The 16,018-nt window shown below is 58.7% G+C and overlaps 3 protein-coding genes and 1 non-coding gene across 8 annotated transcripts; 3 read left to right on the top strand and 1 right to left on the bottom strand.

Moving 5' to 3' along the window:
- The first annotated feature begins 140 nt into the window (after window positions 1–140).
- Window positions 141–263, top strand: LOC118657241. The gene has a single exon (XR_004967953.1). It is a non-coding gene; the product is annotated as a small nucleolar RNA ACA64 (small nucleolar RNA).
- A 1,543-nt stretch (window positions 264–1,806) lies between these two features.
- RNF151 (ring finger protein 151) lies at window positions 1,807–4,060 on the top strand. Its single transcript, XM_036309590.1, has 3 exons — window positions 1,807–1,973; window positions 2,281–2,377; window positions 3,465–4,060. Exons 1-3 carry the CDS (start codon window positions 1,807–1,809, stop codon window positions 4,008–4,010), a joined length of 810 nt encoding a protein of 269 aa, XP_036165483.1. The 3' UTR covers window positions 4,011–4,060.
- Window positions 4,061–5,134: 1,074 nt separating this feature from the next.
- On the top strand, window positions 5,135–11,685 carry TBL3 (transducin beta like 3). 3 transcript variants are annotated; one of them, XM_036309114.1, is made up of 22 exons: window positions 5,135–5,248; window positions 6,677–6,728; window positions 6,840–6,935; window positions 7,023–7,070; window positions 7,183–7,324; window positions 7,411–7,495; window positions 7,579–7,749; window positions 7,831–7,906; window positions 7,988–8,081; window positions 8,168–8,349; window positions 8,438–8,579; window positions 8,659–8,717; window positions 8,803–8,906; window positions 9,649–9,796; window positions 9,875–10,105; window positions 10,196–10,266; window positions 10,352–10,508; window positions 10,587–10,645; window positions 10,908–11,011; window positions 11,098–11,169; window positions 11,256–11,414; window positions 11,499–11,685. In XM_036309114.1, exons 1-22 carry the CDS (start codon window positions 5,208–5,210, stop codon window positions 11,606–11,608), a joined length of 2,403 nt encoding a protein of 800 aa, XP_036165007.1. In that variant the 5' UTR covers window positions 5,135–5,207; the 3' UTR covers window positions 11,609–11,685. The 3 variants fall into 3 exon arrangements, with proteins under 3 accessions (XP_036165007.1, XP_036165008.1, XP_036165009.1); XM_036309115.1 differs by lacking the exon at window positions 10,587–10,645 and having other exon boundaries at window positions 10,861–11,011; XM_036309116.1 differs by lacking the exons at window positions 10,587–10,645; window positions 11,256–11,414; window positions 11,499–11,685 and having other exon boundaries at window positions 11,098–11,139.
- A 131-nt stretch (window positions 11,686–11,816) lies between these two features.
- Window positions 11,817–14,146, bottom strand: NOXO1 (NADPH oxidase organizer 1). 3 transcript variants are annotated; one of them, XM_036309117.1, is made up of 8 exons: window positions 14,005–14,146; window positions 13,820–13,900; window positions 13,594–13,669; window positions 13,304–13,484; window positions 12,980–13,161; window positions 12,773–12,886; window positions 12,356–12,473; window positions 11,817–12,267 (listed from the first exon to the last, which is right to left on the bottom strand). In XM_036309117.1, the coding sequence occupies exons 1-8, from the start codon at window positions 14,068–14,070 to the stop codon at window positions 12,000–12,002; spliced, it is 1,086 nt and encodes a 361-aa protein (XP_036165010.1). In that variant the 5' UTR covers window positions 14,071–14,146; the 3' UTR covers window positions 11,817–11,999. The 3 variants fall into 3 exon arrangements, with proteins under 3 accessions (XP_036165010.1, XP_036165011.1, XP_036165012.1); XM_036309118.1 differs by having other exon boundaries at window positions 13,594–13,666; window positions 14,005–14,136; XM_036309119.1 differs by lacking the exon at window positions 12,773–12,886 and having other exon boundaries at window positions 14,005–14,136.
- Between the last annotated feature and the right edge of the window lie 1,872 nt (window positions 14,147–16,018).

Below are 16,018 nucleotides of genomic sequence, written 5' to 3'. Positions count from 1 at the left end.
GGCCCCGTCAGCTCTGCGTGCGCCTGCGCGTCTCCGGGCTCGCGGAGTGGCTATAAATGCTGCTCCGCCGCGCGCGCACCTCCTCCGGCTGCAGGTAGGTCGGGCTGTGCGTGTCCCTGGGTGGTGGTCGGGAGGTCGGCGTTGGTTGAAAATCACCCGCGGCCTTGCCCGTGACCGTGGGTGAGATTCGGCGCCCAGAGCCACCGGGGGCCTCAGCTCACTGTCCACACGATGTGGGAGGTGAAACCCAGGCCCCGACACGCGCCGCGGTCCGGGGCCCCGGGTGTTACCGATCGCGTGCTCTCATGTCAGGTCCTCACCCCGTTTTCTGCCCGCAGGGCTCCCGGATGTCCCAACTGAGGCTGACGCCGCCAGGATCGTGGCAGTAGGGAGACTTCGCTGTCCTCTTTCTTATTTATCTCCTTAAATTATGTTGTCTCTGTCTTAATTTTTTTAATAAAGCTGTTGGTCTAATTCATGCGCATGTGGGTGTTTTTGGTCCCCTGCCTGTCATCCTGGAAAATGCAACTGTGGACCCTCAGATCAGTGTGTGCCGTGAAGGAGAGACCCGCGTCGGCCGCCTTTTCCTCCTAGACAGCCCTGTTCTGCTTCGGATGCCACACGGGGGTAGAGCTTAGCGTCTCCAAGGTTGGGGGGTGACTCCTAAGGGTCCACAGAGAGCAGATAAAGTACCTTGAGCTCGATGGGAGTCCCGCTGGGCCTGGTAGCCATTAGCAAGGTCAGGAGTGTAAGATTCACAGTTCAAACAGCGGCCCCCTGGTCACTTACCGCAGGACAGGGTTAGGTCTTCAGGGTGTGATAAGTGAACCACTCGGTGGTATGGAAATACACTTTTCTGTTCTGTGCTTGACACGTTGGAACATGCTGCTCTCTCCGGTTGGAATTGACTTCCCTACGCCTTTCTCATCGGCCTGCCCAGATGGTCCGAGCCTACCTACTCTGGGAGGTTTTCCCACAGGCTAGCTCTTCCTGTACTGTATGTAGGTGGCGTGGCAATCTGGTCCTCATTTCCCTGGTCTGTATCCTGGAGCACCTTGGGTCTTAGATCCTAAAGCCCCTGAGCTCTTGGAGAACTAGCCACCAGGGCAGCACTGTTTTAGGAGGGAGAGGGGAGCCATCCCTTCATTCCTGCTGAAGCCTCGGTCTTGGGGATACTGTCCCTAGGAGTTTGATTCCTGGCCTAGTGCTGCTTGGGGACCAGCTGCCAGTCACCATCAAGGCAGGGGCTATAGGGACCCTACCCCATGTCTGTGCCCTTTTAGAGAGGGGAGTTGAGAGCCAGGTGGTGCGGAGTCCCAGTGGGCCCTGGGCCAGGACTGTGATTGGCCGCTTTGGGACAATGCCACTGTGATGTCGCCCACTCTCCCTGTGAAATGTAAGCTCCTCAGCCCCAGGGGTCAGAAGCTGCGGTCTAGACACATATCATGGTGAGTCCAAGACCCTCTTGCCTCTGGCCCTTATATTTGTGCCTAAATCCAGAGACTTGCCCAGAGCTGAACTCCAATTCTGAGAAAGAGTGGACAATGGCTTACAAGCTCCCAAATGGAATAAGGAAAGCTTTCAGAGGACTCTGGCCAAGAGTAAATCCAGGCCAAGACCAGCTCCTAAAGCTGGGGATTAGTATTCAAAGGTCTTGACCCTCACAGCTGCCCCCTCAAAGTGAGTGCTGACCCACCCCTCCACTCAAGGCTCTCACGTGGCCCACCTCCCTACCCAAAGCTTGCTGGGGTCTCCCTCTTGGCATATGGAATGGGGTGACCAGATTCTGGTCCCTGCCAGCCTCTGATGCTGGTCTGGCCTTTTCAGAGTGGCGGGTATGATCTCAACCTCTTCACCAGCCCTCCCGACAGCAACTTTCTGTGCTCTGTCTGCCATGGAGTTCTCAAGAAGCCGGTGAGGTTGCCATGCAGCCACATCTTCTGCAAGAAGTGCATTCTCCGGTGGCTAGCCAGGTGCTACTGGGTTCCCAAGAGGCTGGGAGGCAAGGGTGGGGATAAGGGCCATTTCTGTAAACCAGGACAGAAAGGAAGGTCTGCAAAGCCGTGGCCATAAGATTCAGCTGCTAAATCTGAGACTGAAATTTGTGGGTCCCCTCACCATGTGTTATCTGCCTGTAGCCCCTGGCCAGGCCTCGGAGCTGAGAGGTCCCTATAAAGCCCTCTCGTGCCTCTTGCAGGTAGAGAGAAGGGACCAACATGTTGCTGCCACTTGCTCCCTCCCCAATCCCAACACTCACCCAACCCATGCCTCCCTCCCTAGACAAAAGACCTGTCCGTGCTGCAGGAAAGAAGTGAAACGGAAAAAGATGGTCCGTGTGAATAAACTCCGAAAGACCATTGGCCACCTGGAAGTTAAGGTAGTACAAAGCACCCACTGCCACCATCCTCCTTGTGTCCCTTGGGGGATGGGGCAGAGCAAGGAGAGGGAGCTAGGAGAATCTCACCCTCAGAGAACTGAGGGTTTCTACTCCAGCAACACAGACTGCAGACTTGGGGTCCTCAGCCCTGGCTGAGTTCCATTTACTTGCATTGTGACTTTGGGCAAGTTACATAACGACTCAGCTCCTGGGGCCTCAAATGTAAATGGGGTTTTTGTTGTTAATCTTCACCAGAGGATATTTTTTCCATTCATTTTCTTAGAGGGAGGAAGGGAGGGGAGAGGGGAGTGAGAGAGAAAGACACAATTGGTTGCCTCTCGCATGCACCCTGACTAGGGCCAGGGATCGAACCTACAACCCAGGTATGTGCCCTTGGCTGGAAATTGAACCCAGGACCCTTTGGTGTGCTGACTAATGCTCTAACTACTGAGCGGCACCAGCCAGGGCTCAAATGTAAAATGGAGACCAGAACATTTTTAGAGGATAATGTATCTGCTGTCAGCCATTAACTCCAGCCTCCTAATTTTGTAGATGGGAAAATAGGTTAAAAAACAGCCCAGCCAGTGTGGCTCAATGGTTGAGCCTTGACCTATGAACCAGGAGGCCACGGTTCGATTCCCCGTCAGGGCACATACCTGGATTGCAGGCTCGATCCCCATGTGGGGTGTGCAGGAGGCAGCCGATCAATGATTCTCTCTCATCACTGATGTTTCTCCCTCCCTCCCTCTCTGAAATCAATAAAAATATATTAAAAATAAAGTAAAAATCTGCCATACATGCAATCGTCTAGTGCAACTCAGCCATGCACCTCTGTTTTCCAAGTGTCAGGCCTCAACCCGTCCCCCTTCTCTCAGAGATCTAGGTTCTTCCCACCTCTAAGCATTTGTCCAACTGTTCCCCTTTTCACATTATTGGTGCCATAAGAGCTTGGGAGGTTCCCAGTTAGTTCCCTGGTTCCTAGTCAGTGGAATGTATGTCATGGGTGGGTAATTATTTGGGGGTGGGCAGCTTAAAGGCTGGCAATGCCTGACCTGGTTTGGCTCACCTTGTTCTCCCCCACCCCTAGTGCAAGAACGCTGAAGCTGGCTGTTCGGTGACGTGCCCCCTGGCCCATCGCAAGGGGCACCAGAACTCGTGCCCTTTCGAGCTAATGGCCTGCCCCAACGAGGGTTGCATGGTACAAATACCGCGTGGGACCTTGGTGGCACACCTGCAGCACTGCCAGCATGGGACCCAGCAGCACTGCGCCCTGGACTGTGGTGCAGACCTGGGCCCAACGGAGCCTGGACCCCACAACTGCCACTGTGAGCTGCGCGAAGCCTGGGGCCAGCGCCAGGATCGCAGCCAGACCCTGGTGCTGTGCCTGCTCCAGCATGTGCGCAAGGTGCACCGCACCACCAACCTCATCTGCTGGCAGTTGGCCCAACTAGGGAACTTCCTGGAGAATGACGCACTGCTCCTAGGGGCACAGCAAGAGGATGCCCCCGCGCAGCAGGAGGATGCCCCTGCGCAGCAGGAGGATGCCCCTGCGCAGCAAGAGGATGCCGAGGCCGCCCCGGAAGGCAGCATTGGGACTGAGGTGTGGGGGGTCCAGGACCAAAGTACCTTGTAAATTGAGGGATAAATAAACATGAGCCCTGAACTGGCTTGCTCCCGCCATCTCTGTGCTTGCAGCCCTCCACCTCTGCAGACACTACTCCCTTCACCCTGCAAGGACACTTTGGCCTCTCTCCCTCCACCTCTCCCAAGTTCTTTCCCACCACTGGGTTTTAACACTGGCTCTTTTCCCTGCCCATAAGCTCTATCACTCACTCTCCTTTGCCTGGCTACTTTCCACTCAAATTAATGTCTCACAAGGGTTTTTCCCAGTCTTCTTCCCAGTTACTTTCTAGCAATTTACTTACCAGCGTCATAGCCAGTAGCACAACAGCTCAAATTCCTGAGCTGAGTAAAGCCCCCTCATCACAATGACTCACAGTGAATCCCCATTATCTCTGACCTCCTCCCCTTATAAACCTCCCTACTCACTCCCTGAAGCTACCTGGGCTTCAATTGCTCCTCCTAACGCCAGCCCTGTGCAGTGGTGTTCCTTAGCCGGAAGCACTGTTCTAGATAACCACAGGGCTCCCTGCTTCACCCACTTTAGGGTTCTGCTCCACAACCCCATTTACAACTGCACTCCCTGCCCTGGCTGGGTATCTCAGTTGGTTAGTGTCATCTGAATATGCTAAGGTTGCGGGTTCGATTCCTAGTCAAGACCAGATAGAAAGATGACGTATTATAGAAGAAACCTATATAATTATCCAGTAAAATTTTATTATCCAACGTCACATCAATACCGTCAATAAAAAAATAAAATAGCCCTCGCTGGTTGGCTCAGTGGATAGAGCAACGGACTGAAGGGTCCCAGGTTCGATTCTGGTCAAGGGCATGTACCTTGGTTGCGGGCACATCCCCGGTGGGGGCGGTGCAGGAGGCAGCTGATCGGTGTTTCTCTCTCATCAATGTTTCTAACTCTATCCCTCTCCCTTCCTCTCTGTAAAAAATCAATGATATATTTTTTTAAAAATAAATAAAATAGAAGAAAATGCCAGCTACCTAGTGAACGCAGTCTGTGCCATCCCACCGGCCCCAGACGGAGTACAACCCAACCTCCAGGCGGAAACGCCTCTGCCACCTTCGGCGCGGATCGCACGGTCGTAATGACGTCACAGTAGAGACGCGCGGTGACGCCAGTGAAGCGCGCCGGCAGGACGGAGAGGCGCTCGGGTCTCCCCCACGCGGCGGCGGCGGCTGCAGCGGCAGCGACATGGAGGAGGCTGCGGCCGGACCGAGCCGCTTCAAGGCCAAGTGAGCGGGCCACGGGCTGTGGGCGCCGCCGGGGAGGGAGCCGGGGTCGCGGCCGGAGTAGCGCAGGCGCCCGCCGCGGGTCGGATGTGCATTCGGGCGTGGGGAGGCGATGGGGACTGTGTGCGGACCGGTCCGCGGGGGCGTGGAGGCTGTAGCCATAGTGTAAGGTGGGAGAGCCAGCAATGGCTGCTCGCGGGAGGGGGCCTGGGCCCGGGCAGGTTATTAAATTAGGAGCCCGTTTGGGAGGGGACGAGAAGTCCTAGAGGAGGAGGAGGGGGCGGGCTGAACACAAAGGGAGGCTGGTCCTGGATGGGAGCGGACCTCTGACACCCTCGGGTAGCGGAGGACCACCACCTTTGGGTCAGGCGGCTGGGTCTTTCACCCGCTGTCCCTCTCCTCCAGGGAGCAGGAGGACAGGTCAGGAGAGGGGCCGTCAGCAGTGGCCTAGGAAGCCCCGAGTCCTGTGCCTTTTCCCAAGCCTCTGCTGAACATCTCAATGCTCAGTGTCCGGAAAGGGACAGGCTCCGCCCTGCCCTTTGGAGCGGCGTTTGATGGGATCAGGGTATCAGGCAAATCATTGTCATCAGTGGCTGTGACAGGCACTAGCAGAAGAAGCCCGAGTGGATGGTCTTCGGGTTGGGGGTTGGAGGCTTTGTTTCATCTTGGCAATAGGGCTTACCCCAGTGGATGTCAGGCGCCGTTGAAAACTGGCAAGAGAGGTCCAGGCTACCCACAGGGAACAGCCTGGTCGAAACAGGAGAGGTTAGCAGTGGCCCCTTTGGGCAGGATCTTGGAAACATGTGAGGAGAGGAGTGGATTTTAAGGCAGAGTTATGTTCTAATTGGCCCTTTTGGCAGCAGGGTTTGAGAGAGTGGGTGGGGGGCTGGTGAAGAGACTGTAGCATCTCTCCAGAGGGGGGCGGTGCAGTGACCTGGACCAGCATGGAGGCAGCCGAGCAGGATGGAATAGGACTGCTTGGGGACTGAGATGCAGGCCAGGCTGGGGAAGGAGGAAGGGTTGGGGAAGGGTTCAGGCTGGACCTCAGGGATGGTGTTGAGTGTGTTGCCATGGGCCGGTACTCAGGCCTGGCCTCCCATGGCCAGCAGGGGGCCCCCAAGGCCTGGCCTGATCTGCACTGGGGAGTCTCTGGGAAGACAGGACTGTTTGGACAGCATATGCTGTTGTGGGACCCTCTGTGGATCAGCAACCCAGCTCGGGGTCTCAAATAATCTGCAACGGGGATACCAACACCCACCTCACAACACTGAAAAGAACTCATCACCGCCAGTACCCCATCCCTACTGCTGTCCAGGGGCTGTCACAAGGACCTATTGGGTTGACCTCTGGGAGTGCACCCAGCACAGGGCTTGGCACTGGGGACCAAGGGGTGGGTGAGTCACTCACTCTCTTTCTCTGTCCACCCTCCAGCTATGCTGTCGAGCGCAAGTTCGAGCCTTTCTACAAGGGCGGGAAGGTGCAGGTACCAGCTCGGGTGGGCTGGGGCGGGGGGGGGGGGGGGGGGGGAGGCAGAGTGGTGGGGCAGGCAGGGATTGCAGGGTGTAATCTTGGCTGAGACCCCCTCTGTCACCAGCTGGACCAGACTGGGCAGTACCTCTTCTGTGTCTGTGGTACCAAAGTCAAGATCCTGGATGTGGCCTCAGGGGCCATCCTGCAGAGCCTGGAGCAGGTGAGGGCAGGGAGAGCCAGGGTGAGGGACTAGCGTGGAAAAGCAGCCTATTCTCATAGCACTCTGTGCTCCCACTCTTGCCCCTAGGAGGACCAGGAGGACATTACTGCCTTTGATCTCAGCCCTGATGATGAGGTATGTGGGGCAGGGACAGGAGGTGGGTTCTAGTACTTGAGTCTATGAGGATGGGTGGCCTTGCCTCTACCCTCCACCCTCCACCCCCCAGGTAAACTACATCCTCCCCTAGGTGCTAGTGACAGCCAGTCGGGCACTGCTGCTGGCTCATTGGGCCTGGCGAGAGGGCAGTGTCATCCGCCTGTGGAAAGCGATACACACAGCCCCTGTGGCCACCATGGCCTTCGATCCCACCTCCACACTGCTGGCCACAGGTAGGGCCCCAGCAGGTGGATGGGCCGGCTGGCGGGCACGGGGCTTGGGGCACACCAGCCCCCTCACCTCAAACACATTTCCACAGGCGGCTGTGATGGGGCTGTGCGTATCTGGGACATTGTGCGGCACTATGGGACACACCACTTCCGGGGCTCGCCAGGTGTCGTGCAGTGAGTAGGGACAGCAGAACCTGGGTGAGTGGGGCATCACGCTGGGATGGCACCGCTCACCTGCCGCACCTGCCTACCTGCAGTTTGGTGGCCTTCCACCCGGACCCCGCACGTCTGCTGCTCTTCTCCTCAGCCACAGACGCTGCCATCCGCATATGGTCGCTACAGGACCAGTCGTGCCTGGCTGTACTGACTGCCCACTACAGCGCTGTCACCTCACTCACCTTTAGTGCTGATGGCCACACCATGGTCAGGTCAGTGACCAGCTACCCAGGTCTTAGCAGGCGGGGAGGGCCATGGCTGAGATTCAGGAACTGAGGTGGCTGTTTCCCCAGCTCGGGCCGGGACAAGATCTGCATTGTCTGGGACCTGCGGAGCCACCAGGCCCTGAGGACCATCCCTGTGTTTGAGGTGGGGCACCGGGGGGGTCAGGGCCAGTGAGTGGGTTAGGGCTGGGAGTGGGGCTGCCACCTCTGACCCACTCCCCCACAGAGTGTGGAGGCCGCGGTGCTGTTGCCAGAGGAGCTGGCGCCCCAGCTGGGTGTGAAGTCCACGGGCCTGCACTTCCTAACAGCTGGCAACCAAGGTGTGTGGGGCCAGGCCAGGGCGGGCAGCAGGGACTAGGGGTGGCCCGCGGACCTGTGAGTCCCAGCAGCCTCTATCCCCGCATAGGTGTGCTGCGTGTGTGGGAGGCGGCCTCGGGGCAATGTGTCCACACACAGCAGCCATTGTCAGGCCCTGGGCGGGAGCTGACCCACTGCGCCCTGGTCCGAGCTGCTGGCCTGCTCCTCAGTGTCACTGCTGACCACAACCTTCTGCTCTATGAAGCACATTCTCTGAAGCTGCAGAAACAAGTGAGCACTGCCCCCTGGTCAACCCTCGGTCTGGGGATGTAGACCCTCTTCTCACCTGAGCCCTGGCTTGTGTCCCTCCACCCTGCAGTTTGCCGGCTACAGCGAGGAGGTGTTGGATGTCCGGTTCCTTGGGCCTGAGGACTCCCACATTGTCGTGGCCTCCAATAGCCCCTGCCTGAAAGTATTTGAGCTACAGACATCCGCCTGCCAGATTCTCCATGGCCACACAGGTGAGGGTGCCAGGCCGACGCTCCTGGGACCCTTTCCCTTAATTGATCTCTGACCGTTCTCCTTCCACTTTTCTTTCAGATATTGTCCTTGCCCTGGATGTGTTTCGGAAGGGGTGGCTCTTTGCCAGCTGTGCCAAGGTGAGGTACCCCAAGAGGTGTGGAGGTACAGGTCCCCAGTGGGAAAGTCTGGCCCAGCCTCTGTCCTCACCCCTCCTGTCCCCAGGACCAGAGCATTCGCGTCTGGAGGATGAACAAGGCTGGCGAAGTGACCTGTGTGGCTCAAGGCTCTGGGCACACACACAGCGTGGGCACCGTCTGCTGCTCTAGGTAGTGGGCCAGGGCTGGGATGCAGCGTGTCACGGACGTGGAGACCTAGGCCCTGCTGATGGAGTCCCAGCTCAGGGAGACGGGGAGGAGAAGGTGGTGCCTTTGACCTTGCTCTTTGAAGCTTCAACCTAGGGATCTAGAGTAACGAACGAAGCACCCCAGGTGCCATTGTTGGATGGGGTTTTCCTAGGAAGTGGCCTTGGAGCTGGGTGGATGAAAGGGGTAGGACAGGGGTCCTCAAACTTTTTAAACAGGGGGCCAGTTCACTGTTCCTCAGACCACTGGAGGCCGGACTGTAGTTTAAAAAAAAACTATGAACAAATCCTATGCACACTGCACATATCTTATTTTGAAGTAAAAAAACAAAACGGGAACAAATACAATATTTGTATTTGCATGTGGCCCGCGGGCCATAGTTTGAGGACCCCTGGGGTAGGATGTTGGGGCAGAAAGAATGACACTGAACAAGTCCAGGTTGAGAAGGCGCTCCCTGCATTTAGGGCTGGGGTCCCATTATTGGGACAAAGTCATCTGGGGTGGAGGCACCAAGGGTAGGCAGTGCAGACTTGAAGTGCAGACAGGTGGTCCCAGAGATGTGTCTGGGTAACTCAGGCCATCTGCCTTCCAGAACAGCCCCTCTGATCTGGACCATGGTCCTGCAGGCCTGCGCTGTGGTGCACTGGCAGACAGGGCTGGCGAAGGCTCATCAGGCGTCTTTCCCTGCCCCCCAATTGGGCTTTAGGCTGAAGGAGACCTTCTTGGTGACCGGCAGCCAGGACTGCACTGTGAAGCTGTGGCCCATCCCCAAAGTCCTGCTGTCCAAGAGCATAGCCCCAGACAGTGGCCCTGTTCTCCTACAGGCCCAGGCGACACAACGCTGCCACGACAAGGTGAGCACACGGGTGGCAGTGTGGCAGGGCCCTCACTGGGACAGGGGTATCTGAGCTGCTACCTGTTGCCATCGCTAGGACATCAACAGTGTAGCTGTTGCTCCCAATGACAAGCTGCTGGCCACAGGCTCACAGGACCGCACAGCCAAGCTCTGGGCCCTGCCACAGTGCCAACTGCTGGGTGTCTTCTCAGGCCACCGGCGTGGCCTCTGGTGTGTCCAGTTCTCACCTATGGACCAGGTGCTGGCCACTGCCTCAGCTGATGGCACTGTCAAGCTCTGGGCATTGCAGGACATCAGCTGCCTTAAGGTAAGCTGCCCCCACCCCAGGCCCAGCCCTCAGCCCAGTCCTGGTCCCTACCTGATGCTTTCTCATCCCCTCCCTGTCCCAACCCTGCAGACTTTCGAGGGGCATGATGCTTCTGTGTTGAAGGTGGCCTTTGTGAGCCGTGGTACACAGCTGCTGTCCAGGTGACTGGGCTGGGGACAGGGCAGGGGTTGTGGTGAGCTGGGAGACAGGTCCCAGTGCTGAGGCCCCTCCCAATCCCAAACCCAGCGGCTCTGATGGGCTCGTAAAGCTCTGGACCATCAAGAACAATGAGTGCGTGAGGACGCTGGACGCCCACCAGGACAAGGTCTGGGGGCTTCACTGCAGCCAGCTGGACGACCGTGCTCTTACTGGCGCCAGTGACTCCTGTGTCATCCTCTGGAAGGTGTGTGGGCGTCGGTGCAGTGGGCGAAGGGTGGGCAGGGCAGCCCGAGGTTCCACTCTGACCCCAGTCTGACCCCAGGACGTTACCGAGATGGAGCAGGCAGAGGAGCTAGCCAAGCGGGAGGAGCAGGTGGTCAAGTAAGTCTGAGGGTCCCCCCCAGCCTCCCTGTGAGTGCCACCTGTATGTCTGCACCTCCCAAGCGTCAGCATCACCCTCCCCTCGGGGTAGCATCACCCCTGCTTTGTGACATGGGGAAACTGAGGCTTGGAGCACTGACACAGGGCACCACCCGTGAGTGCTCAGGCCTGGTCTGCTGACTCCTAAGCCAGCCCCCTGGTGGTTCTGCCTTCAGCCCCAGCCCCAGCCCTGTGGCCCTGTCCTCCCTCCTTCCCCCGCCAGGCAGCAAGAATTGGACAACCTGCTCCAGGAGAAGCGGTACCTGCGGGCGCTGGGCCTGGCCATCTCCCTGGACCGGCCCCATACTGTGCTGACTGTTATCCAGGGTCAGTGCTACCTCAGGGGTAGGGGGAGGAGGGTCTCTCAGGTCTGTCCTGCCCCTTCCCTGGGGCTTATCTTCCTCCTCCCGCAGCCATCCGGAGGGACCCTGAGGCCTTCGAGAAACTGGAAGCCACTGTGCTCCGACTTCGGCGAGACCAGAAAGGTTCGGGGCAGGAGGGTAGGGGCTGGACAGTGACTGATAGGAGTGGGGTGGCCAGCAGGCAGGTCTGACCGTCCTGTCGCCCGCAGAGGCCTTGCTGCGCTTCTGTGTCACGTGGAACACCAACTCGCGGCACTGCCACGAAGCCCAGGCCGTGCTGAGCGTGCTCCTGCGGCACGAGGCCCCCGAAGAGCTGCTGGCCTACGAAGGTGTGCGGGCCTCGCTGGAGGCCCTGCTGCCCTACACAGGTACATGGACACAGCCCCGGGTGGGGTAGGGAGTAGCCTGGCCGGCTCCATGGATGCCCCCCCGACATCCTCTGTCATCCCCAGAGCGGCACTTCCAGCGGCTCAGTCGGACCCTGCAGGCAGCCACCTTCCTAGACTTCTTGTGGCACAACATGAAGCTGCCCACCCTCCCTGCAGCCCCCTCTGCCCTCTGAAACACCAGAAGGTTTTTTGTTTGTTTGTTTTTTATTTTTATTTTTGTTGTTGAAACACCAGAAGGTTTTATCCCAGTTCCCTGTGTCGGTTTGGTTTTGTCTCACCCCAGGTCCCAGGCTACAACCTTGGCCAAACACCACCCCTGTGCCTTGGCCTGTGCAATCCAACAGGCCCTGCCCCTCAGCATGGACACTGAGTGTGGGTTAATCAGACCTTCACTCAGAGGAAATGGGAGAGTGTAGCTTCCTGGCCCTGCCAGCCAGAGAACCCCACCCTCCCCCCGCCCTGGGGGCGGTGTGGCTGCCATCAGTCATCCCCGGGGTGTGGAGCCTCTGGCCTGCCGCCCCAGCTGTGGGGTACACAGCACTCTCCATGTGGTTCCACACACCCTCAAGGATGTCCCTGACTCCGTGGGTCCCTCCCCAGTGCCCTACGGGTGATGGTGCAGCAGCGGCTCTGAATGGCACTCAGCAGCGGGCGGGCTGGCACAGTAGGAGGAAGTGTCATGACCTGGGGGGACTCAGGGGAGCTTTGGGCCTCCCCCGCCCTGTTCTCTCCACCCTCTGCCCCAGAAGGGAACCCTGGTCCATTCAGGAGCTTGCCGAGCCCATCTGGCTGCAGTAACACAGAGGGGAGAAGGCCTGTGCGGCCACCGAACCTGCAAGGAGGGCAGAGTTTGGTTAGCACTCGGCCCTGCCCTCCCAACCCCGTTAGACTCTGTCCCCCTCCCCCCACCAAAGCCCCACCTGCACAGCCACCAGCCGCGGTCGGACATTTCCAGCACGTGCACTCTTGCCCCCGCAGGCACTGACAGCTCATCGGGCCGGCAGCCCTCGTAGGCTTGGGAAGCACAGAACTGGGAGCCTGGGAGTGGGCACTCGGTGTTACCACAGGGCTTCCATCTCCTTCCCCTCATTGATCTCTCTGAATCGCCTGCACTTCCAGGCTCTTCCTGTGTCTTTGCTAATGCCAGGGACCATTCTAAAACCCCTGGGGCTCAAGCCCACTATGGGGCCCGAGTACATGCGAGGGGACTGCTGCACCACCTAGTCTGTCCACGGCATCTCACCCTTGGGTCAGGTGCTTTCTGCCCCCCCCCCCCCCAGCCTTGCTGCACACTGCCCAGCAGTGGTGGGGGCATGGGAGGGGATGAGTCTCATTACCACTCCTCCCTAAGGGCTGTCTCCCGTCTTGGCCTTGGCCCAGGGCCACCTCCTCCAAGTAGGGAGCAGGAAACCATGCTGTCTGCTGGTCTTCATTAGCCACCAGCCACCAACCTGTACACAGAAGGTGGGCAGGGGTTCAGGTCCCCCGCGTGCTGGGATCCTGGCTGCAGCAGGTCAAACCCCCAGACTCCTGCCCAGCCCCACCTGAGGGGTGTCGCAGCAGCACGTCTAGGGCCTCCTGGGCCTGTGCATGGAAGGGTTGGCCCCGTGTATCCTGGGTACTGAAGGGCTGCAGACAGTGCAGGCGCAGAGCCTCCAGGCTGCCTATAGCAAGACTGCCCACAGGGCGGGGTGGGGGCTCTTCCAGGACGGGCAGGATCACCAGGCTGGAAAGGGTGGTCGCAAGAGAGAGGGGTGTGGGGATGGGCTGCCACATTTCACCCAGCCTTGTACTGCCAGGCCCTTTCTCCACAACTCGGCCCCCACCACCCAAATGCTTCCCTCGGGGAGTTAGGGCGGGTCAGGCACCTGCCAAGCGGTAGTGAAGGCTCCAGGTCCTGGAGCTGTGGCTCGAAGAAGGCGGTGAGCACCGGCCCCCTGGATACTTGCTCTGCCTCCAGCAGCGCCCGAGAATAGGCCTCCAGCAACTGCAGGCGCGCCAGGCCACGGCCTTTGCGGCCCCCACGCGCCAACAGTGATGTAGATGCGTCTATGGGCACCACAGGGGACAGACCATGGGACCCCACCCCAGGGCGCCCATCACCAGGTTGCTGCTCCTGCCCCTCCCCTTACCCCTCCCAGAATCCCTGGTGCCTGACCTGGAAGTTTGGGGAGAACTCGGTCGGATCTCCGCAGCAGGCCTGCCTCCACCGGGAAGGTCTCCTTGAGGATCTTCTAAGGGAGAGAACCGGCATATCGGTCTGAGAGCCCACTGGGTTACCTTGGGGGGGGATCTCGCTGGGATCGTAGGGGCTAGAAGCCAACACGGGGGTGAGGGCAGGCATGGTGGGGCTGTCGCTCGGAGGAAGTCCCAGGTTCACTCACATGGAGCCTCTTAAACTCGTCCCAGCTCCTCCGCACCAAGGTGTTGCTGTCATCCGACCAGCTCACACAGAAGGCGAACATCTGTTGGGAGGAAAGGCTGGGGCACCTGGGAGGGACTGGACCCTGAGCTTCCTCCCTCCTTCCCTCCCTGGTTCCTCCTAAGGTCCACAGGGACCAGCACTTACTTGGAGCTTCTCTATCTGCACCAGAGCTGCTGCACGGACTGACACTGGGTGCCGAGGGCCCACCATAGCTGAGGTCTCACGGGCCCAGGTCCTAGGCTCTGGAGTCAGCAGCGTGTGGCAGAATATCCCGCGGGCTCCCTAGCCGCACAGGGACGGGAGGTGCTTCTGGGCACCCGGAAAGACTGGTTGGAATTCCCCCGATGCCTCAGACCTGCCAGGGGCATTCCCGCACCGCCCTCCCACTGTCCTTCTTAGCTTCCTCATTGGCCTCCAACTGAAAACCTGGCTGGAGAAGCAGGAGCACAGGGCTTGGCGAGTGGGAGGGGGAGCACTGAGGCGGTGGAGGGGCTGGGACTGCTGCCCTGGGAGGTGGAGAAGGCAGAGGCCATCAAAGTGCCGCTAGGCTTGGCCCACCCTCCCTGCTCTCCCAGTCCCGCATAATGCTGGGGTTGGTGAGAGCCTCCTGCCAAGGGGTGCCCCCTGCATCGCCTTTGAACTTGCCTGGACAACTAACACAGTTGTCATCAGAAACGGCTTAATCCTCACCTTGGAGGGAAGATTTCTTAATGTCCCCAAGTCACAAAGGAGGAAATTTGTATGAAGTGAATAATGTCAGTTTTTCTGTATGTGTTGGGGAGGGTTGGATCTCCCAGGCTCACCCTAGAGGTTTCCCTCCCTGTGGTGGTCCATCCATCTCTACAGTCACTGGCACCTGGGGGATGGGGGGGTGACTAGGATTGTTTTGAGAGTTGCCTCTAAATTTATAATTTATTACAAGTTACTGCAAACACAGCCTCTGAGATCAGGAGTGACCATTCCCCCACTGGGATGGTGAGAAGACCCTGTAGTCTCCAGAGGATGTGCCCAGGTACCCCACAATTCCGGCTGCTTCCTTTCTTTCAGGGGAGATTTCTGGAGCTGCGTCTAACCTTGGTGCACAGTGTTCCTCCTGTTGAGGCCACCAGCTCTGTGCTGGGACCCCACCCCAACCCCCTCGGGGAGGAGTCGGTGTCTAGGGCATCCCTCCAGGAAACCACGTGGCCTGGACAAAGGGCTTTTGTGTGTCCCTCCAGCGGCTCTCTCTGAAGCTTTCAAACCTTCACTGGTCTTGGCCTGGACAGTGAACACCTGCTGCACGGGCCTGATTTTCAGAGTGCCTTTAGCCCAACTGTCTCACCCCAATCCCAGTGGGGGCTGTGCTGAGGGCGTCTGGCCTGGCAGCGTCAGGTAGGAACAGACCCTGCTCCCTGGAAGACAAAGGACAGAGGCTAGGGAAGGGCCAGTTTACTAACAGCCGGGGACCTAGAAGGCTGCTGAGGCCTCCTCAACTAACCCACTGATAGCCCCTGCTTCCACACTCCCCACAACCCCTGGATCCTTCCCACTCTTCCCCTCTCCATAGCCCCTACCCTTATCTCTCACCTCGGCAACTACAAGCCCCCCACCCCACCACCCACCTAATGCCCGTGTTCCTTACTTGCTCCCATGAAATTGACTCTCCAGAGAAATCTTTGCAAAACAGAAATGGGATCAGGTAGAGGTAGCCCTACCCAAAACTGTCCAGTACCTTCCCACAGCTCTCAGAATAAATTCCCAGTTCCCATGGCAGCTGACAAGGTCCTTGGCGGGCCCTTGCCCACCTCTGGATTTCTCCCCAGGTATGCACGAGGCTGGCACCTCCCACCTCCAGCCTTGTCCTTGACTGCCCCGTATCCTTCAGGCCTCTGCATAAGGGTCACCTTCTCAAGGAGGCCACCTGCATTTACCACGCCCTGTTATGGCCCCCTCCCCACCATGGTTTGTAAGTGAACCTTTATTAGTGTAACTCTCCCCCTCGCCCCGCCCACCCCCACGTCTTGACCACTGGGAGTAGGAGGTCAGGGTTGGGTCTTGTTACCCGCCTGCCCAGCGCCTGGAATAGTGCTTGGAAGAGACACTGCACAAAAATTTGCGGAATGACTGTACGTAGGGAAGCAGAGTTCCCTGCGGCCACTGCTTCTGGGTTTAATTTCTT

This window comes from Myotis myotis, unplaced genomic scaffold, assembly GCF_014108235.1.
Source record: "Myotis myotis isolate mMyoMyo1 unplaced genomic scaffold, mMyoMyo1.p scaffold_m19_p_5, whole genome shotgun sequence".
Classification (NCBI taxonomy): domain Eukaryota; kingdom Metazoa; phylum Chordata; class Mammalia; order Chiroptera; family Vespertilionidae; genus Myotis; species Myotis myotis.
This window is presented reverse-complemented; position numbering and strand designations above follow the sequence as displayed.